Genomic DNA, 23887 nt, shown 5'->3' on the forward strand with positions numbered 1-23887 from the left:
ATATTTGAACTTAAAACAGAAATATGATCATGTTGTCCTGTGGTCCCATTTGAAGAGAATATATATATTACTTTTCATGAGCTTGCTTGTTTACATGTACCTTGCTAGCTGCTTTTCTTTACTCACTATTTTGATGTGTATAAGACACCATACTCTTTGCAAAAGATCTGCTTTTGAATTTTTCATACGTAGGGAACTTAGAACTCAAGAGATATCTACCAGAAATTAATCCAAATATATGTATGTAAAAATTCAAGAATTTATGAATTCGAGCAGAGAGCAGTGAAGGAGCCGAAGCAGCCACAACATTATCCAAACCAACAAAAACATGATCTGAGCTAAAAAAAGGTTGGAAGAGGCTAGCTGCTAGAGAACCCTCAGATGAATAGTTGTTAGATTATTTTATTAAATAAATGAAATGAAATTATTTATTTTGGGTATTGCAAAAAATTATGAAAGATATTTTTTATCCAAAGTATTTAGTGCATTGATTTGAAAGATCTACATCATTTATGTTAATCCAAATTTTGGATAGGAACAAAATTTTTGAAGTGTATGGAAAAAAGATTGTCCCAAATTGACTAGAAATAATGAAGTCAATCACTTTATAAGGTATTCTCCTCACTTTAACTATAATTTGAGTGATGGACAAAAGGGCTAGCTAGTTGCCTAAAGGTAGTAATGTTGCCCGCAACATGTGGGCTTGCACAGTGATAACGATAGAAATCCTTTTTAATTAATGTGGATTTGATTTGCAATTAATTATCCTTAATTCAAGGAATTCGTTTTGTATTTGATATCACTTTAAAGCTTTATAAATAGAGCTATATATGTACTCAAATCACATATAAAGAAAAATGTAGCTTATAAGGTTTTAACATTTAGATGTAGGCCATATGCCGAAATATCTATGTATACTCTATTTCCTTTATCTCTCTGTATTTTAGTATTAGTTTCTATACACGTACTCGGGCAATAGACTTTGGGCGCTATAAAGCGCACTTTGCACTTCACACATACGCATCTAGGCGTTGAGGATCTTCAAATTATCTTGAAAAAAAAATGTTGAGTTTAAATGAACTATCTCAGTCGACCATGATCAAAGCTCGATCGAGCGAGCTAGTTTAGAACAATCCAGTATAGAAACTCAAAAGCCTTGGTAAATGAGTTTGTCCAAGCTAGCTAGTGGATCACTCGAAAACCTCAGTAGATCATGTACTTGCTTCTTTTAAAAAATAATAATAATAAATAAATAAATTAAAAAAAAAAAAAAAAAAAAGGATGGGAGTGGGGAGTTGAATTATGGGATATCGACATTGCAAATTTTTAAACTTTGAGATTTTGATTGCAAAATAGTTTATGTAATTACTAATTTATGATGAAAATCATACTAAATGACAAAATATCATATTTAGAAAACGCGTAGTGGTTTTAGCATTTTTTTTTTTTAAAAAAAAAAAAAGTGAAGATGGATATGGTACTAGTTGCCCTCAATGTGGTCCTCCTCCTAGATATGGGAGAGATTTTCTTCTTGCAAAACCATAAAGAGTTTTGACCTTTGAGCACATACCCGATTACTATGGGGTCTTCCTATTTTAGAACTAACTTTAGACTCTTGGAAACATGAGCAGCAGCTACTCTTCATCTTCATGGTTTGGAAAAAACTTCACTCAGTTAACTAGAGAGAAACCATGAAAATCTCCTATTTATGTGCTCAATACCAAAATTCATCGACAAAAATTCCACAAAGATTGATCATATATATATATAGTCATGTCATCACTGTACAACACCAAGCACATTGGATGATCATGCATGGAATATCTTTTTTGGAGAGGACATATCATTTATATATATATATATATATACAACACCAAGCACATGGATATATAACAAGTGGTAAATATATGAGAATGCTGAGGTAGATGAGAAGTAAGAGTACATAAATTGTCACAATATTCCAATATGGTAAAGGTGATGTGATTGGGTACGGTTGAGACCCACATGCATCAGAATTGATCTTATTGCATGTATGTATGACGTCCATAAGAGATTAGCATGCATGGCAAGGCTTTTTGGTAATCTGATTTGTATGCATTTTTCCTCTTATGGGCAGACTTAAATAACTCCCCTCACTATCTAGAGAATTTTACTTGAATTTCAATGGCTGACGATATATAATATGTCCAGAAGTTGTAAGGAGAAACCTACCATGCATTTTGGATTAATTTGCAGAATATGATCGAGCTTTAATTAGTGAGAATTTTATTAACTTAAAAGGAAATTTACAAGAACATTAATGGACATACCCCATGCCAACTAATTAATTAACAACACACAAGGAGAAGCGAAGCCATAGACTAAGACATATGATCAGTAGAAGAAAGGCCTCAAGAATTAATCAACCGACTATTAGCCGACAAGAGATGCTAAGGATCGAAGACTTTTAGGACATGGAGCGTCCAAGAAGGCGTCGGTGAATATGACTGCCATTTATCTTGATGGTTCAGCCAAGTTCTGGTGGCGGACCAAAAGACGAAAAGAACAAATAGCATAAAGTGATATTAGATCCATTTTAAGGACGGGTTTCAGGCAGAATGGAAGGGTTGGTTGTGGTCCGACCGGGCATCATTTACACCGCTAATTGCAATAACATTAAATTCTAACCATAAAATGACTTTCGATCGTTGTCCATGCCGAAGTGGCCGGGGTGGGTATAGAAAAGTGACATGTCCTCTACAAAGTGACGTGGCTCAATTGACCAATAGAACAAAGAGTAAGCGTGGGGAAGGGGAGGAAAGTCTGGATGTGGGCAAGTAATGTCATGAGTTGGTGAAGTCAATAATTCTCTCATGAACAAAGCAAGACTTCCGATATATATCCAATGAAACCCTAAAATGCAGAAAATTAAAAAATTAAAGAAAAAAGAAAAGAAAAAATGGAAAACAAGCTAGTGGGCTTGGCATTTACTCATAGTGGAATACCACTACCTAAGCTATGGCCCTCAGAGCAAAAGAGGAAAAGAAATTGATGTGAAGAATGGGGAGGGGTTCTTCTATAATCTATTGTTTCCATAAATGGGTTGAATAGTAAGGAGATGGAGGGCCAGATGTCACATGGCAGTCGCCTTCACCTTTGTCGCAACTCAAATGATACAAATAATGTAACAAGTACTGAAGAAAAAGGAAAAGAAATGGCCAGAGACAGAGAGAGATGGGGCCATGGGATGCCCGCACGTACTGTTTTGCAGTGAAAGGGGGAGGATTTAACTGTCTCAAATCAAAATTTCCTAGCAACAATATGGTGAAAATCATATCTCATTTACTACAATATGCTTAAAACTCTATTATATATTAACCACGGTACTGCTACTTTTCAAACCCATTTTACAATGTGTTTTAAATGATTTTCTCATGTCAATCACTTCAAAGAAAAAAAATAAAAATAAAAACAAAAACAAAAAGAAAGCCACTTAATTAATGTATGTCACGTCAATTGGTGTGAAATGAATATGATAAATACGTACGTGTAAAGAGTAGCATTACTCAATTAACCAACAATAACTTAAGAGGGTGGTTTAAGCACTCAACTATTAATTATCACACTCACCAAGGCCCAAGTTTGAATCTTAGAATGATTCTTTTAATAACTGAAGTCTAGTCATGTTGATCTTTATTTTATTTTTATTTTTTTTAATTTGTTTAAGTCTTACGTGTGGCCGGGTACAAACATTCCTTTAACAAGTATTAATAGAAAGTGATCAATTTAATTATTCAATTAATATACTAACATAATTCATTTATTTTATTTAGTATTTAACACTACAAAAAAAAAAAAAAAAGACTTAGTGACATGGTTATATATTCGGGACTTTTTGGCCAAAAAATTGTTCATATTAATTTCGCAACGCTTGATTAAGGACACTTGGAACACGTTGGGTAGGATGGCTACTAGAATACAATTTTGAAGCGCTTATTAGTGAAAAACACCTCTAAAAGAGGGCGTTTGAAGCGCGCCTCCTTTTTCAATAGGGGTGGCCTACTTGGGCAAGCGCCCCCTTCTGAAATTGGGGGCGTTTGCACAATTGTAAGCGTCCCCAATATTTAATACATGAGAAAAAAAAAATTCCCCGTTTTAATTTTTTTTTTTCCCATTTTAAAAAACTTGATAACAAATCCAAAATTCAATATTATGAATCAAAATTTTATTTCCATCATCCGCCTCCGCATGCTTTCCGACAAACTTCCTCTGCAGAATCGCTTCAAGGATCGATGGAAGTGCCTCCTCGTCACGTTTAAAGTACTTCTCTATTTACATTTTCAACTCTAAGGCCAAAAAACTTACAGATTAAATCTCAAACAATTCAACTTCATCTCAAAACCCAGCAACAAAAATACAAATCCACAATGTTTCCAGAAAACCTAGAAGCCCCATAATGTATCCATCAACACAATTTCCACAACTAAATACACAAAAGAAGATCTAGGAAGTCCATAAAGTACCCATCTAAGAACAAACAGAACAAACCCCCAAAACCTATAGTAAATTTCAAGAGATTCATGAAAAAAAAAAAAAAAAAAAAACCTTAAATTGTCACAGATGAAAAGAGAACAATGGACTGAGGTAGAGAAGGCTGAGCCGCAGAGAGTAGAGGGAGATTGGAGCCGAGATAGTAAGCTATTGTGAGAGGAGACAGTGGCGAGAGAGTGAGAGGAAAAACCAGCGAAGGAGGCTGAAAGTGAGAGGAGAGGGCGGCAAGGGAGATGAGAGTGAAAGGCTAAGAAGAGAGAGGAAGTGAGGAAGATGACTTGCAGAGGTGACGTCAGCGTGCGTGAGAGAAAGGGACGAGCATGAGTGAGGTTTAGGGCTAGATCGATGAAAGTGATGAATTTATACCATTTCAAAACTACTCGTTTTTTGTAAGAAATAAATAGTTAAAAAATGTGTTAATGTATAAAACGAGTTTAAAAATTGAATGAAAAAACAAAAGTGGGGCGCCTATAGAAAGCACCCTGACTTAAGGGCGCCTGGTTGGAAGGCGCCCTTAATTAAGGGCGCTTGTAATTTACTAAATTGGGACGTTCTCTATTGAAACGCCCCATTTTATGGGGGGTGTTTTTATGCACAATCGTTGCTAATTTTATTTCAGGTCGTTTATACATTCAAGCGTGCCTATATAGAGACGTTTTATTAAAGCGCCCATATTCCATGCATCAGTAAACCCTGTTTTTTGGTAGTGTAAGATATAGAGATGAACAAATTAATCAAAGAGAGAAATCATAAGTTTAGCTCAATAGAAATATTCTCATTTCTAGGACGACGTAGATACATATAAATTCTCGTCTTTCTTACTTTTTAGCTAATGATACAGTTGACTGCACGGTCAACTTTAGACAATGAAGAGACTGTTAGTAGTTGGAGATTTGCTGAGGGTCTTGACAAGAATATCTCTGATGCTGAAGTAATTAATTAGCAAGGGTGATACCCCCTTTGTAACTCTTTCCTTATTTGCTTAGGATAAAAAGAACTTAGCAAGAGTGATTGATGAATGGCTCAAGATGAATAAGAGCTAGGAGGTAGTATAATGTGTATGATAGCTTGAATGTACCTAAATAGGTTGCATTTCTCTTATCATGGGAAATGTTCGCAAACGATTTATGGCTTTAGCTAGGTGTCATCCACTGATAGGGTACAACCCTTGCCAAGAATGATATCAAATCCATGTCTCCTAGCAAGGTGTGCCCATGGCCATGTGTCACATGTTAATAGGGTACAACCATGATCGATTGTGGTGTGGAATTCCATGTCTGCTGTCAAGCGGCTTTCGTTATCAAGCGTCATGTTGAATTGCTTGCTCCCTACCAAGCTAAGGACATTTCTCAACTCTTCACCAAGAATAATGGAACAGTTAACATGAAGAAAAGGATAATTATCCTCTGCACCACATCCTTAATTAGTTGTTATCTATGCAACTGGAATACATGGTCGCACAAAAATTTTAAAATGCCTCTAATTATTTTTAATGAAATAGACCCTCTAAAATTAGTTTTGTGCCGTGATGATCATGATTCCATCAAAACTCCACAATTAAGCGAGCTTATGCGAAAGTAGTAGCAAGATGGGTGACCTCTTAAAAAGTCTGGTTTGGGATTGCGGGAGCCAAAAGTAGACAATATTATGTGTCAATGGGGGTAGGATGTTACATTTTGTACCCCCCAAAAAGTGTTCCTTTTAGATTGTTAAAGTATTGATCAAATGATTAAATTTACCTCTTCCTATCAGCTTAAGCTTTTAGGACAACTGGTAATTTAACATGGTATCAAAGCCAGAGTTCTTGAGATCGAACCTCGACTCCGTCAATTCACCCCACATTTAAATTAAATATTTCACGTGTTGGGCATCACCTATTAAAGGGGATTAAAAGGGAGTTTGAGCCCACACGTGAGGGGAAGTGTTAAAATATTTATTAAGTAATTAAATTTACCTCTTTTTATCAGCTTAAACTTTTAGGACAACTGGTAATTTAACAGTTTTTCCACAGCCCTGTAGTCTCAACTTGGGCTAAGATCAAATGGATATCAGGTATATCATTAGTTATTTGGTTAGTCGTGTTTAACAATTTTAATAGAGTAATGTTATATATCATACCACTATACCACAACTATCATACTATTCTTACGTGTCACTATCAATCCACCCTTAGATTAGCCATTGCTAAAAGAACAAAAAAAAAAAAAAATTAATGGTAGAATTGCAGTATCACGTTGCGATATTGGTTGGATAGTAGTGTTGTATATAACGTTACACATTTTAAATTTTTTTTTTTTTTTTTTTTTTGATACAACTAACATAAAGTAGCCAAACAAATAGCAAGGAAACTAACTCCTAATCATATTCTCACACAAAAAAAAAAAAAAAAATCTTCTGACCCAATTAGTCCCCTAGTTAGAATTGAAGGAAAAGATAGGAACCTAGCTAGACAAGGAATTAATTATTCCAACCCATAAAAAGATATCATGAGTACACATTTATAACATTTTTTTATTCTTCCTCGAAAGATCATAGTTTAGTTGCGAACATGGTCTTGACAACTATGCATAACATAGATATATTAGGGCATCTCCAAGAGAATAAGCAAATCCTTCATAATAGTCAGATGATCACTATTATTAGCATTTTTTTTCTCTCCTGCAGAATAGCCATTTTATAGTTTTTCCTTCTAGTATGACTAGTAAATAGAGTGATTAACTTATTCACTATTTACACTATAAACTTTGTTTATTTTTATTTTTCTCTACCTTTCTTTCTTTTACTCTCTCTCCTCCTCTTTCTTTTACACTCTCTCACACACAAAATAATATTTTAAAAAAATAAAGAGTAGAATAGAGAATTTGTTGAAATGTGCATGAAAAATTGAGTAGCTAAATTAAAAATTTATACTTTTTCAGTAACTATTTTGTCTACTTCTACTGGAGATGCTCTTAGAAGAGTAATACTATTCTTTACACTCATTTCATACAAATTGACATGGCGTATTTTAACTAACCACTTAAAATATATCACCTAAGCATAACATAAACATATTTTAATAGTAATGCTACTCTTTACACCAATTTTATATCGATTCACGTCGTGGTATCTTTTAAATGGTCACTTAAAACATTAATCAATGTCAGCAGGTATAACATGAGTGTCATAAATAGGTGTGAGGAGTAAAAGTTACTCTATTCCACTCTCATGTCAAATACATAACTAAAAACTATATTCAAAAAGGAAATTGAGAAGTCCAGTCAGTAATTTTTTTCTACGTTTCTCTCATTTTTTTCCATTGAAATTTTCATGGTGGAACTTAGCCAAACGTCTCAATCACTCCCATTAATAATCGCTTTCAGAAGTTCCTTTACCCCTCTCTCTCTCTCTCTCTCTCTCTCCCTCTCTCTCTCCCCTGTAATTCCACCTATAATTCAAACGAAAGACAACCTAAAAAAACAAGGAGAATGATTAACAGTGATTCCCATGTCTTTTTTACTTCATCTCCATTACTTAATTACCACCTAGCCTTAAAAAAAAAAAAAACAAAAACATAAAAATGGTAGGAGTAAGTAAAGATTTTTGTAAAGTAGTTAGAATGGATGAAAGATCCCTTTTCACTTTATAAATACCTGTTTCTTTGGCAAACTTGCTTAAGTTTTCTGCATCTCTTCCTGCCCAGATCTGTGGCAAAACAAGAGAGAGTAAACCTAGCAAAGACAGAGAAACCTCTGCTTCTGTTCTGTCCTAAAATTCCATCATCTCCCCCTCCATTGTTTGCTTTTACCAGGTCAGTCAGCAAAACACCTAAACATGATCTGAATACTGTTTTCAGCTGCTTCACCTCTTTTGGGTTCGACCCAGATTAAGAAACTAGCTAAACATTTTGTTTGGTTAGCAAGAATCAATGAGAAAACAGAAATGAAAATTTTGAAGCTCACCCACCACATGTTTGAAGTTGGAGCTACAATAATTGTTTTGCTATGTGTAAAAGAAAGAAATACACATGTTGTTTTATTGATGTTTTTTCTGCTTTGATTGATTCAGCTAGCAACCATGGAGTTCCAGAACCAATCGATGTCAGTCTCTCCCCAGAGAAAATTGGGCAGGGGAAAGATTGAAATCAAGCGGATCGAAAACACAACTAATCGACAAGTCACCTTCTGTAAGAGGCGCAACGGCCTGCTCAAAAAGGCCTATGAATTGTCTGTTCTCTGTGATGCTGAGATTGCCCTCATCGTCTTCTCTAGCCGTGGCCGCCTTTATGAGTATGCTAACAACAGGTACTGCCTTATTGATTTGGTCTTGTTCATCTTAATTTTCGCAGATTTTTACCTTCTTCACCTAGGGCTTTTTCTATAATGGTATTTTTCTTTTTTTCTTTTTTTTTTTTTTGAGTTCGAAATATTGACTTTAGCTGGGGAAGATTTTGGCTTCTGCAAATAAATCTTTGAGTGAATTTTAAACAGAACATAATCATTTTTTTGGTGCAGTTAAGATTGAGTCCTCTCTTTCTCTCTTTGTAACTAAGATTCACTCTTCTTTCTGTCTTGTGTTTTGTTTTTTTTCCCTCTATGAGCTTTATGGGGTTTTCTTCCTTTTTTTTTCTTTTCTTCTTATGATCATTTTTTTAGTTCTTGGTTGGTAGATACATAGATCTGGTGTAATAGATAGAAATAGAAGCATTGCGGTTGTAAATAGAAACAAGTAGAGATTTGGGAATGTTCCCCAATCTCCTCCATTGTTGTTAAATTTTCTGTTTCCTTTCTTCTTTCCTTTCCCTTATTCCCCTCTCTCTTTCTCACTTTCTTGATGTCATCTATGAGGCTAAGAAGCCCTACAACAAAAGCTGGCACCTTCTCATTAGCCCAATTGCTCCATCTCCTTGACACTTCCTTAATGGCACGTCAGTTTTACATCAACAAGGCAAAGTACAATTTCAAAGAGTAGTCAAGTCCCTTCCCAAAAAGAAAAAAGAAAAAAAAAATGAGAAAATTAAACCCAAATGGGTCTCTCTTTGAAACCTGCAGAAACTCTCTTTTCTAACCAATCACAAACGAGTCAGGTCACATACACACGCACCCAAGTTAGGGTTTCCTCAATAACCGGCCAGCAAAATCCCCAAATCTCAGCTGCACCACGTGCTAGATCTTCCCACAGTCAAAACATTCCCAAATTAGGGTTTATTAGCAACTACATGGCGTAATCCACTTGTCCAATGTATGTAATGGGTAACTCTCTTTTTTTCCTATTCAGTCTCTAATGGGTAACTCTTAAATCAAGAGAAAAAGTCATAATAGTTTCATTTTTTTCCTTTTCTACTTGACCTATTCTACTGCTGTAGGCTGTGTAAATTAACTTTTTTTTTTTTTTTTACAGACTTTTACTGATTAAAGGCTAATTTTTAACGTCGTTTGCTAAATTTCATTACCCTTTCTAATTTATTTAGGTAAATGGGTAGTTCATGTTAGGGTTTGAGGACCAGACTAAGATTTGTCGCAGTTGAAAGACCAGACTAAGATTTATTTAGGTAAATGGGTAGTTCATGTTAGGGTTTGAGGACCAGACTAAGATTTGTCGCAGTTGAAAGAATCTTTAGTCACGTCACACAACTTTGGACATCTGACAAAAAGTTTATGTCATGACTCCTATACTGGGTTTTCTTCGTTTCATCCATCTGAACCCTAGTTTTTATCTTCAAAATGTTGGGAAGTTTTTCTTCTTTGATCTCTCTCTCTCTCTCTCTCTCGTGGGGTAAAATTCTTTACCAAAGCTGAAAAATGGGGCAGAGGACTAGGACAGAGTGAAAGATAGTGATGAGCCAGTAAAAATGGCTTATCTTTGGTCATCATAATGTCACTGTTGGCATTATAGACTTGAAGCTGCATTTGCTCAAAGATCTTGCATAGATATATTTATGTAAGCTTTAGAAAGACAAAGCTTTGAGGTGTGAGAGAGAGAGAGAAACTTAAAGAGTAAAGAAGTGGGACAGAGACAACGTACGACAACTGCAAGCCAATGGGAGAGTTCTGAGCCTTTGGCTTGTTTCATGCAATGAGAGAAGCGGCTGCTGCTGAAACGGCTCTGACGTGCTCAGACTTTCAGACAGACGTGACTAAATTTAACATTATTTTATGACTTTTGCTTTTAACAATTTTTTAAGGTTTTTTTTCAAGCTATCGAGGTGGGTAATAAGCAGTGGTTTAAGGGGAGTATCCATTGTGTAATGGGTGTTTGACACGTGTCAAGTACATGGCCGTGGATATAGGTTACCCAATCATATAGTGCCAGCATGGCAGAGATAGCCAATCAGTAGCTCGACAAAATTAAGGTATCAGCACCTTGAAAATGGCGGGTCTTATCAGACTCTGAAATTATCTATTTTATTTATGATTTTATTTTATGCTTTTTCCTTATCTATATCTTTTCCTACATTGTAGTGTTTCACCTGCTGTCACTTTATGATTGAACAGCTCTGACTCTGAGAACACTCAGATTATTACCATTCAATTGGGTTTCGTATTAGACTCAGTTAACCGAAAGAGTTGGTTGATTTTACCGTTTCTAATTGTCATTTTTCTGCTAATGACCTGAGCTTAACCAGCTTGCCTTAGCTTTCAATCCTTTCATGATATATTATTATTATTATTATTATTATTATTATTATAATGACAACCATGATTTTTAATAGCTAGATACACATACATAAATTAAGTTTTTTTTTTTTTTTTAATTATAAGTACTATAAATTAAGCTTCTTTAACATCTTCTTTAAACTGTCAAGTATTCAATGGTCCAAGAGTCTTACGATTTGATAATATTTATTAGAGAAAGTGACCATTTAAGGAGTTTTTTTAAGGAGGCTATAATATAATATATTTGAATATTATTTATTTCAAAAACTTAAATTTATATATTGTTTATTCAATTATATTATATTAGTCACTCAAAGATACGATATCTTTTTGCACTTACACTCAACAAAAATGTTGGGAAACTTGAAAGGACAAAATTGAGAACAATTATAGAGCTAGTTGGAATAATTGAGGAAGAATTATTAGGGAGAAAACTCAATGAGATTTATATAAAACTGTAAAATGGAAATGCTTCTCCCCTTTATCTTATCATTTGTAGAGAGAGAGAGAGAGAGAGAGTCAAGAGCGTACATACCCACAACCTCAAGAAACTGAGGAAGAACAAAACAAACAAGAAGCAGAATAACTAAATAACCAACCAAAACCAAAACTATTAAGAGCAACACAATAACCAACCAATAGTATTAGCAGACTGAAAATCCAATGAGGGAATTGATTTATCTTAAAATTATTGCAAAATGATGAAATAGTGCAATTTAGACTCCGTTTGTTAATACTTTTTAGGGAAAAATGAAAAATTAATCCTTATGGTTTACCTGATTTACAATTAACTCCTTGTGGTATCAAAATAAATTTAAAGGTCCCCAAAGTATGCCAAAAAAACAATTTAGTGCCTACAGTCAAATTCTGTTCACTAATTTAACAGATTCAGTTAATGTGACACTGATTTAAATATGACAAGTATTATAATTTTATTAGTTCTAACGTTTTATGTTATTATAATCTGTTAAGTCAGTGAACAGAATTTGACCATAGAGACTAAATTATTTTTTTGGCATACCTTAGCTAGAAACCATTGAGTTCATTTTGATACTACAAAGAGTTAATTGCAAATCAAGTAAACCACAAAGACTGATTTTGCATTTTTCCCTACTTTTTAGAGGTCTTTAAAAAAAAAAAAAAAAAAAAAAAAAGTTTTAATGTAACATAAATGTATGAATAATTTTGAGTGTTTTGTATTTTGAGGTATTTGTTAATATCTTTGTTTTAAAACATAAGAGAGAAGGAAAAGTTTTATTAAACAAATTTCTCTTGCAATGGAGATTGGAGTTGTTATTTCACTTTGTCAATTATGAGATAGATGTAAAGGGGTTGGAACTAGACATTTAAGGGTGGGGGGACAAAATTAAAAAGAATATAAAAAATAATAAATTGGGTAGTAAAAAAATTAGTTTTGTGGGGATATTTCATAATTCTTTTAAAAATAAAAATAAATAAACTTTAGGGCAATTTGAAAATTTTGGGGGCATTCTGCCTGATGTTCTACCAACTTGTAATTCACATCTCATTATATTTGCTTTTGTTGATATTATTATGATAGCAGTGTCAAAACAACAATTGAGAGGTACAAGAAGGCATGCGCTGATTCCTCCAATTCTGGATCTGTTTCTGAAGCTAATACTCAGGTAGACCTTTAATTAGTTTCTTTTATTGTTTTCCTGGAAAATCTCCTTCTAACTGTGAAAATCAAAAGAAACTGATTCAAATAATACGGTTTTAATTTATCCAATAGTCGAAATTACAGTGCTTAGTATCTGTGTTACCCTTATGGTTGCTGCTGTATAACTTCTCTTTAATTAGCTGGAGGAGAATACCAGTTTTGCCTAGGTTTTACTTCAGCAGAGAAAGCTGGACAGTTATATGCAGTACATTCAGCTAATTATTGAATCCAATATTCCACATTATCCGAGTTTTTATTGTGATTTATATGAACATCATTAAGTGATGATACCTTTTAAATAGAGAACTGCCCATTAGAATAAGGGTTTCCCTACTAGTGTGAGAGAGATTGATTGTAGGAGTTTCACATGTGATGGAAAATCTCATCTGAAGATATATATATAGATTTAAAATAATAAACATAAACTTTTGGATTTAGATAGCAGGCTATTATGTTTTATCAAGATTACATTTGGAGATTTCTCTAAAAGTGTTTATCTCCTGATCATACACTCCCTTTTTTATACTTGTTTGGCAAAGACGATTGTTAGAATTTCATTTTGACAAATACCATATATATACATACATACAGAAAACAAGAATGTACAGTTAATCTATCTTCTACTAGTATTAACATCATATTTCTGTATATCTTTTATTTGAAACCTTTTGACCCTATTCCTTATAAACCCTAATCTCAGTTCTACCAGCAAGAGGCTGCTAAACTGCGTGGCCAAATTAGAAGTGTGCAGGATTCAAACAGGTAATCTAAAGATAATATATTTAATTAATCTCATTGTCTGGAATTTTACTGTTGCAATCTTTTCTTTAATGATGTTGGTTGCAGGCATATGTTGGGCGAGGCTTTGAGCGAGTTAAATTTCAAAGAGCTCAAGAACTTGGAGAAAAATTTAGAGAAAGGAATTAACAGAATCAGATCCAAAAAGGTATCTCTTCCATCTTTTCATTAATTAGGAATCTATGGATATCTTCTTTTATATATATATCAGAATTAACAAGTTAATGAGTTTCTTTGTTGCTGGATTTTGAATTGCCCCTAACGGTTTACTTTTTCCTTTATTTCCTTTACTTTTACCTTTAAATCAACCAGAATGAGCTCCTGTTCGCAGAAATTGAGTATATGCAGAAAAGGGTAACCGATCCTTCTCTTGTAGTATTTTTCCTCTTTAAAGTTAATTATATTCTGTTCTATATTGATGTCTCAAAATATTTGAAGATGTTTGTTGATGAGTGTGTGTTGTCCTTTGTTACAAACTTAAGTATGTAGCGGGATAAATTAGGTTTTCAGATAAAACCTAGATCTCACAACATAAATGCTAATTTTTACTGAATAATTCTCTACCAAACTTTATTCCAAATTGTTCATAAATTGGAGATTACAAGGCTACTAAGACTAGACTCTTGCTTGCACAGAAAGAAAGACTAATAAAGAAGACTAACAAGGGAATAAAGACTAACATAGACCTATATATGCCCTTACTTGGAAACAAAGACTAACAAGAAAATAATTATTACACTGAAAGAAATAAAATAGTTATTACTCCCGGAGGATCGTAACATTTGAAGACGTTTGTTGATGAGCGTGTCTTGTCCTTCCACAAAGCTTGACATTCAAGCGGGTTAGCATATTAGATGTCTAGTAAAAAAGTTAAAGAAGTACTTTTAAACTTTTTTGCCAAACAGGCCAACTATTATTTGGCATAACTGTTTAGGTACTAAAAATACTTTTTGAACTCTCTAACACAATTCCAAACTGGCCGTAAATATGTTATATGATTGTTGGTTAATAGATTTTTGCATAAGAGTTGTTACTCATCATTCTCTTACCCATCTCTTGTCCATCTCTTTTGCAAATTTAATGGTGAATTTGTCTATCCACTGTACGGACGTATAGGAGATGGGTAAATGAATGGTTTTTTTTTATCATTTTTATTTTTGAATAGTACTGACAGCCTCAATTGTCTTTATACCTTATAGGAGCAGAATATATATATATATATATATATATATATATATATAATAATGAATTTTTCAACTGTACAACAAATGAATTATGGACTATGGACCAGTGATTTGGGGTGAGGGAGAATTTATAGAACCTCACAAATAAAATAAAATCAACAACAGCAGCAACAACAACAAGGGCATACCCTTGGTACAAATCAAGAGGGTAGACTTAGACTAAGGCACCCCTCCAGCAAAAAAGAACAAAAACCTAACATCATTGTTTAGACCTAAAAATTACCTCCAAAAAACTCAAAGAGCATAAGAATGAGAAGGAATAGCATTTCCATGCCAGAGAAGGAAATGTCATATTATACTAGTTCACACCAGATCCTCTAGGTTGAATGCTATCCCAAGAATGCTTAATAGAAAACTTTTCACTTGGGACATTCAACCAAATGAGTTTATCCCTATTCACAATATTAGAATTGAAATCAAGAGGCATGGCACCAATGATTTTCTGCTATTCAGAGAATCCATTAGGTCATTTCCAATACCTTCCGTCTCCCTTCCCAAATCAAAAGCAAGAATGAAACTATTTTCAAATTTATTCACATGAGGGCAAAGGAGGTGTTAGTTGTCATAACATAAGGCAATATAGTTTGCATTGTCAGCCACATGCTTTGTCTTCTCCCAGGCAACGGGTCTAATCTTCAAAATTATCCTCCATGTCCGGGAGCAGTTTTCGAGGAATTTCAGCTGCCAAAAGTTTTTTTGATTAATTAAGGAGATAGATTTTGAGCCAATAAGACAAATAGATCGAACACTCCTTATTGATCCTATTTATTGGTGTTACATACGTCATGTTAGGGGAATTGTCACCTTGGGTAGCCTTCAAAAGACTGGAATCAGAAGGATTAAGATGGACATGCCCCTGAAAATTTCCCAACTTCTATTTAGCTTAGGAACACTATGCCAAACAAGTTAGAAAAGTTGGTCTTATATATTTAGGTCCTTCAAACCTCTTCATGAACCTTTTCAGTTTGGTACACTACTAGTTTACTAGAACTCGTGTATGAGGACCAAGTACGTCTTCTATTCAAACCTCTTCCATTAACAGTTAAAAATAATAATAATAATAATAATAATAATAATAATAATAATAATAAATAAAATATAAATAAATAAAAAAACCTAGGTAATTAATCAGCCTAAAAGTTGAAAACTTGAAAGTTCCCCTAAATCGGCGTGATCAACCAATTTAACCACCATTAAGGAATGGTCAAACCTCTGTTGTATTCTTCTTTATTTATTTTTATTTTTTTCCTGTGCGTTGTTGTACTCTTCTTTTGTTAGTAGAGAAATTAATACATCTCAGTGGTACAATGACTTATTTTATGTCCAATTATCCCCCTAAGATTAATGTGAAACATAAAATGCTAAGCATCACAAAGGTACAATGGCTTACGAATGCTAGCTAATGGTAGTGCAAAACCCATTACCAAGCTAGTTGCGACCAATATAGTACTATCAATGCAAGTGCTTGCGATCAATATGTTAAAGTATTTACTAAATAATTAATCCATCAATTCTTGTAAGTTTGAGTTTTTGAGATAAGTGATAATTTAACATGATATTAGAAGTAAAGGTAATAAGTTCAAACCATGACTCCACAATTTATCCTCATTTCAAATTTTAATTAAATATTTTACATATTGGATCTCACGTATTTAAAACAATATACTATTCTCAAGTGCTTGCAATCAATATACATTCCCTAATTACCAAGGTTGCACAAAGATGCTTACTCGGCTTAAATGGATTTTCCTGTTTGACGTGGTTTAGTACTTCAGTTACAGAATTTTTCCTTTGGATAACTTTTTGGTTCTCTTCTATTCCTGCAATATGAAATGGGAGACTAATGTAACTTCTCATATTTCGAAATCCTTGTATTATTTCAAGGCTTTTTTTTTTTCGTGACATCAAAATAGATTGCCAATTAATGTTTTTTGTTTGTCTTTTGTGTGTGTGTAACCAGCTTGTAATCTATTTTGATGTTTGCAAAAAAGTGGATGTACTGATTCTCACTGTTGAAGTTATCCAGATAAAAACAAAAAACAAAAAACCTATTGATCAGATTTCTTTTTGCTACTGAATGTTGATGTTATGTTCATTATAGTTGAAATGTCTATAAATTGCAGGAAGTTGACTTGCATAACAATAACCAGTTTCTCCGAGCAAAGGTCTCTCTCTCTCTCTCTCTCTCTCTCTCTCTCTCTACATATATGTTTGAGTGCTAGAAGTAGTAGTGGTGACATGTATGGGGATCTGGTGCATGCATGGTGCAGATAGCGGAGAATGAGAGAAACCAGCAGAACTTGAATGTGATGCCAGGAGGGGGAAACTATGAGCTCATGCAGTCTCAGTCATTTGATTCTCGAAACTATTTTCAAGTAGATGCACTACAACCCAATCATCACTACCCACGCCAAGACCAGATGGCACTTCAGTTAGTGTAAGAATCTCCTCAATTAACATTTTCATCCCTTCATCCATCATCAATCACCATGCATGTATATTGTTTTGCATGAATACCAGATGCATTAGGTTTTATTGATCAAATTTTTTGCACGTTATAGGACTAGTTAAATTTAGTCAAATCTTTGGAATATTATGACGCATGTAATGTGCTGATCATGATTGTCAATTTAATGATGATATTTGTCAACCAGATTGAATTTTGTCCCACAAGTACAGGCAATTTTTTCTGAATAAATTGTGCCAGATGCAGATAGCTAGCTAATTGATTCAATGTGCATATATATACAACACAGGAATTCAAAGAAATGCTTCTATTAAACACTAGAAGTAATGCCTTCTCTAACAACTTTAACTTGGGACCTTAACTTTTCCATTTGAACATATTAAGTTTAGTAACTTAAAAAAAAGGAACTTTGGATGTCTAGCTAGCTGCCTGCTTTAAATGGCGGGTTTGTATTTGGCCAATATACGTTGGACATACAGCATCTACCAGGAAATTGAAGTCTTTTCCCTGTGTTCTAATTTTTAATCAATTTCACATTTCAATCTTAATTGGTTTATTATTCTTGCATAATAATTTTGCTTTGCTTACCTGTGGCTGTTTAGTGTTTAGTTTTATCTCTCTCAACAATTATTGTTGTCTCTATCTCTTCCTCTTTCGAGTTTCACAGCATAATAATTATAATTCTCTAGAATTTTGATTTGGGTTAGATCCAAAGTTAACTCTTTCAAGAGTATTCAAATTTTCTTGTTAATCGCTTTCTAGTTTGGTCTTGATCTCGTTTTGTATAATCTTTTAGTTTTACTTGTTCTTGTTCGTCTTATTTTTTAGAGATTACATATGGATCTTTTAGATTTTCATGTAAAATATTCATCATATCTAAAATCCATTGCCATTCACAGACCCTCTAATATATATATATATATGCTTTTACTATATTTGGAATTTTGATGCAGTTAATAATTATATGCTTGAGGGAGTGGTAACTTGTGCTGTACGTTATTATGATCTCCATGGAGTGTATCAAATATGACATCAAGTGAAAGATATATAAGAGGTATGCATGATGTCAGGCACTAACAGGAGGCTACACTCCAATAATATAATGGCTTTGTAGACACTACTCATAAGACTCCTAAGTATTCCTATTAGAAGTATTGGACATCTTTTCTGTATGTTTATGCTTGCACTAAGCATATATGTATTCTGTGACAGAATCATAATTAGCTGATTTTAACAGCCTCTCTTTGTAACATAATTATTTGCGTGTCTTTAATTTGTGCACAATTTCATCTGATTTGCATCTGCAGAAACCCTAGTCAATATGTCAAGATTGTCAAATAAGATTGATTGAAAGGGTGTGTACATACAGAGACCTAGGAAAGGTAATAGTCATAGGCAAAAGACCTTCAGTTTTAGGTAACCCCTAGGTACCCAAGGATATATAACTGGTGCTCTTTGGTCCTTTTTGAGGTACCCTTTTAAGAGTTAAAAAGGAGTCCAATTGTTTCTGTTCTGGGACAAACTTATGTTTCCCAAGTCTTCCAGAAAATAGGGCCTGCTCAGTAGGTAGGTAGGCTATTGCCTAGGGCCCTAAAGGCTCTCTAGAAGAAAAAGAAGTGCCAATTAAGAAGAAGAAGAAAAAAAAAAGGCCTTATATATTAGTAATGAAAATAATTGTGAGGCAAATGGTTTTGCTTTCTTACTTTAGTAGAATATGATTGATGTGATATAAAGTTTTGAATTTTTTGTATGGAAGAGTGAAAAAAGTTTTAGTTTGTTGTGATTTTTTAATTTAAATAGTAATAAAAAAAAATGAATGATTTGATATAAAAAGTTAAAAAAGTTAAAATGTTTTTATATTAATTTTTTTGGAGAAATTGTGTATGAATAGTAACAAAGGGAAGAAAAGCTTTGGCAAACAATCCATTTGTCTTTTCTGGTGGAGGGTTTTGACATTTCATAGCTTATGTATTTTCTCTTTGTGACGGTTTTTATTTTAGTTATTCATTTTTACGTGTGTGGAAGATCATATGGCCAAATCGATAACAATAGGTTCAAACATAAAGTTTCTTAGTAATTTTACATCCTAAAAAACAAGAAAGAAAGAATTATAATATAGTAATTTACATAAATATTATTTAATTAATTTTTAAACATAAGAAAGTGTCTTCTTTCAAATTATTGTCTTAGCTAGGCCTCAAAGTTTATTTAGTTGATGAAAATACTAGCTCAACCCTAATATTTAGGCCTTTTTGAGATTCAAGCCAGGCTTTTGACATGCTTATTACTATTTTAATAAGAGTAATGCTATGTACTACACCAATATCCAACAAGTTTTCACTATATTAACGTGGCAGGGTTTAGTAGTGGTTGAATTTTTTATTTTTTTAACAAGAACTATTATAGCCTATCACATTAACATTTGTGAGATATTATTGTGGTATATAGTATTTCTCTTTAAATAAACAACTGAGCCACCACCTTCACTTTCCTTATTATTTACTTAACCTATTTAACAAATAAGACCACATTGTGTTTGGTAATATCCTTAAAATGAGATTGTTGATGTTGCATAGCCTGTGTGAGATCTCTCTTCTCCTCTCAAAATGTTTGTTTGTGAAAAAAACTCATCTGAATAACCGTTTCGATACCTTATAGGATTGATTTTTAAAAAAAAAAAATTGAATGAGGGAAAATGACTACAGTGGAGGATCTTTCCTATTTCTAATCTAAATGAAAGAGAGAATATGGGATCCTATGGAAATGCTTCCAAAAACAAGATGGGAAGATGCCCATTGGACTAAAACATATGCACGAAAATTGGCATATCAATTATTCCTTATAGAAGAGCTCCTCATTCTCTTCCATCCTCCACACCTTCCCCAACCCTATAACCCTTTCCCAACCTTCTTTTGGTTTCTCTTTTCCTTTCTTTCTAGTTTTCACAATACTTTTGTTTGGGGTTTAGATCGTAGATCTACGTACTCCAACCTCCCTATCATCCACACAAGTCACGCGCCCATCATCCGCCATCTCTGGCCACTTCTCCACCCATTGACAATCCCCGTTGCAACACACGTGTGCCACACGCTACCGTGGCCACATGCGGCGCCTATGCCCTTTTTCATCATGCTACACATTATTCTAAATAACGTCTCTATTTTTTTTTTTTTTTTTTTTTGTAACATGTTCACACAAGAGGGAGAAGGAGATTCGAACTAAATATCTCTGCTTCATGAGGTGTAATCCCCGGCCGATTGAGCTCTTCCTTCAAACCCAAGAGCAATCGATCGGATATATATATATATAAACCTGATTTGCCTGATTTGCTCATCATGTAGCTGATTCATTGAAAAAGAGTACCTTATATGAAAAATTAACCTAATTTCCAATGTAAAATTAAAAAAAGCTCATATGATTAATTTACATGAAATCACACGGCTGCAGGCGCCTAGCGCGCAGTAGATGGAGGTCCACGATTAAATCTTAGCTAGGTGGCTAATATCCGTTGGATACGTATCAAATTTCTCAAAAGCACTGTATGATCTGGCTGCAATAATTTGGTTAACAATTTCAGTAGGATGGAAAGAGTCCCAGAACAAATACTGGCTCCTATTCTTGCATATGTTCTTTTGCTGATCAGGATTACACTGCCCATATTTCCCTACCGGGCAGCACCCGACGTCCCAAACCTTGAAACCTGCATATATAAAAACGCACCAGAAGTGAATGACAGAGACAACATTCGAGTTCAAAACGCTCTCATATTTATCATGTTAAATCAACGTCCCGAAAGCGAAAGAAGTTTGAAAGTTTGGGGATCGGAGTTATATACCGAAAGATGAAACATTCATGGATGCCATTCTGTAAGCATTGATGTATATAAATTTGGCATCAGAATGATCGGCATTGAGCTGATTTATGAGTAATTTAAGCTCTGTGTTGAAGCGTCGAACGGCATGGTTCATTTTATCTACACACAGGGATCCTTTTTTGCCATGCAAAGAATTCGCATTGGGAGTGCACCCTATTATTCCTACTCCAAACACTACAACTTTCCTTGCTCCATAATTGTACAATCTCTGAAAACATGACAGGGAGGAAATTAATTAATTAATTAAATGGATCAGGAATTAATAATCACAATTAATATATATTACAGGAAAAACTTCATTTACTTTTCTTGTGTTTAAGCGTTTTTGCAATCACACCTTCAAAGTTTAAAAATTTGCAATAACAGATCACTAAGTTTAAAAACTTTGCAATGCCACCCTTACCATTATGATTTGGGGTCAAATTAGACGGTAAAGAGGTGAAATGTTCTTTACTCCCTTGCAAAAATTTTAAAATTAAGGAAAAACTTCACAAAACCCCTCATGAACTCCCACTCGATCGTTTTGACACTACCCCCAAAGTTTGAAAACTCTCAATTAAAAATATCAAACATTCAATTTTTTTCAATTACCCCTTACATCCTTTCGTTAAGATTTTCTGTTAATCTTGTCAAAATTACCAAAATAAAATGAACGCATAAATCTTCACAATTTTTTATTTTATTTTTTATAATAAAAAATTGGTATTTTGTGAATTTTGACAAGATTTAACAGAATTGGATAATTAATTAAAAGAAAGTAAAAATTTAATACTGAGAGTTTTTGAACTTCGAAAAATTATTATGAAGTTTCTACTAAAATCAAAAACAAACTTAACCCACAGCAACTGCAAATCAAGTACGTGCAGCATATGTTTTTTTTATTTTTTTATAAAAAAAAAAATTAAAAAAAAAAGTAGATATTTCATAAATTTGCACATCCTCCCAGAGGAATTAATAAAAAATCCTAACATATGGGTAACATTGCAAAGTTTTTAAGTTTAGCTACCCGACATTACAAATTTTTAAACTTTGAAAAAGTTGATTGACAAAAAAAAAGGCTTAAACATGGGGAGGAGAGTAATTGAAGTTTTCCGTTTTTCCTATATTAATTATATACAAGAACAAATTAAGATCAGATTGTGCACCTTTATTTGCTGAGAATATTGTTGGATCAGAACTTTAGCGTAGTTCTTTGGAGAATACAGGCGTTTTGATGAGTAATGTTTGGTCAGGAAGTAGTTGTTGATGTAATCATTGCTTCCCATTCCAACCGAATACAAGCACTTTTTAAGGTACCCAGAAGTTGTGACATTTTTTCCTAGCATGCGAAAAATTCGTGAGATTGTAGCCATGTGGTTCTTCAACTGTCCATCAAAGCTGACGTGAACACCCTGCATCGAGAAGTTCGTGTCTGTTAAATCGTCAGTTATTTCAAAAAGCTTAAACGGGTAAGAAAGAACAAAGATATTGTGTTGATTTATGAATAGTTACCAAATGTTGTCCTGTTTCATTGCGGATGCCTGCTGACCCAGATGCATAATTCACACCTTTGAGGATGTCGGAGCCGCTAGCGGTTGTGAAGGGTGGAATGTGGTGGTCGAAGCCCAAAAGTTCAGCTATAGTGAGAAAGATTTATAATGTCAAGAAGCGAGCTTTTTCTAGCTCTGTTGATTATAAGAAGTAAATTTAATCGTTTAACCTATATTATTACACAGAGAGAGAAAGAGATGGAACCTAAGAAATCAACGGAGGTCCGGCCGTTACTAAACCTTCCGGTTGGCCCGAAAGGATAGTCGACACCATACGGCAGGTAATTGGCTCTAGCCACCGTCTGAAGCTGGTTGTTATTGCCATTGTCGACGAGGGAGTCTCCGAAAATGAAATAACAAGGCACTTGCGGTTTTCCATGCACGTGAAGTAGGAACTTTGAGAGCACTAGGAGAGCAAAAAAAGACAACCAAGTTTTCATCGAAAACAGATTGAAAGAAAATTAACAAAGAAAAATAGAAGAAGAGGAAACAATAAAATAGGAGCCGAGCAAAAGAAGTATATATAGAAAGTGGCAAAGGCTCCGTCATCCACTCATTTGAATCCTTGCCTTATTAAGTACGGTCTTCATGACTATTTTGGCTCCACAAATTATGGACCTCCATGCTTTTCATTATTCAAAAATATTATTTTACTGGCTAGCGTGGTAAGAAATGTCGTAAGTAGTAAAAATTGTAATACGCTTAACAAAACTCTTTTGATTATAATACGTCATTGATATGATTCATTGATTTACAAACTTAAAAGAAAAATATTATATTAATATGAATTAATGGTCGATTGTGACTCATATTCATACGAGAAATTTTACTCTTCACGTCAAATTTTTATACTGACTAATATGACGTATTTTAAGTGTCACCCATTTGATGTATAGCTTGGTTAAGAAGTCTATTCAAGTAGAAGTAGTCCATTTGATCTAGCTCTGTCGACAGCCAAGACCTACCCCATGATTAGGCAAGGAAGTTGAGGTCTTTTAAGATAATATTGAGATTTGTTAAATAATATAGTTAGTAGCAAATAACTCCTATTCTTACTTTGAAAGTTTGTAGGATATTGTTGATGTGTAACTCTGTCTCTTTGTTCAAGTAGACCACTCTTAAAACATGT

The 23887-nt window shown here is 33.8% G+C and overlaps 2 protein-coding genes across 3 annotated transcripts; one reads left to right on the forward strand and one right to left on the reverse strand.

The window, feature by feature from the left end:
- The first annotated feature begins 8170 nt into the window (after positions 1-8170).
- Positions 8171-18610, forward strand: LOC132171180 (agamous-like MADS-box protein MADS1). Of its 2 annotated transcripts, none has more exons than XM_059582428.1 (9): positions 8171-8320; positions 8578-8813; positions 12727-12811; positions 13547-13608; positions 13693-13792; positions 13957-13998; positions 17012-17053; positions 17159-17325; positions 18309-18610. In XM_059582428.1, the coding sequence occupies exons 2-9, from the start codon at positions 8587-8589 to the stop codon at positions 18310-18312; spliced, it is 729 nt and encodes a 242-aa protein (XP_059438411.1). In that variant the 5' UTR covers positions 8171-8320; positions 8578-8586; the 3' UTR covers positions 18313-18610. The 2 variants fall into 2 exon arrangements, with proteins under 2 accessions (XP_059438411.1, XP_059438412.1); XM_059582429.1 differs by having other exon boundaries at positions 12730-12811.
- Positions 18611-20697: 2087 nt separating this feature from the next.
- LOC132171888 (GDSL esterase/lipase At1g29670-like) lies at positions 20698-23228 on the reverse strand. The gene is made up of 5 exons (XM_059583301.1): positions 22964-23228; positions 22721-22845; positions 22375-22620; positions 21191-21437; positions 20698-21055 (listed from the first exon to the last, which is right to left on the reverse strand). Exons 1-5 carry the CDS (start codon positions 23196-23198, stop codon positions 20835-20837), a joined length of 1074 nt encoding a protein of 357 aa, XP_059439284.1. The 5' UTR covers positions 23199-23228; the 3' UTR covers positions 20698-20834.
- Positions 23229-23887: the final 659 nt, after the last annotated feature.

Source organism: Corylus avellana, chromosome ca2, assembly GCF_901000735.1.
Source record: "Corylus avellana chromosome ca2, CavTom2PMs-1.0".
NCBI lineage: Eukaryota > Viridiplantae > Streptophyta > Magnoliopsida > Fagales > Betulaceae > Corylus > Corylus avellana.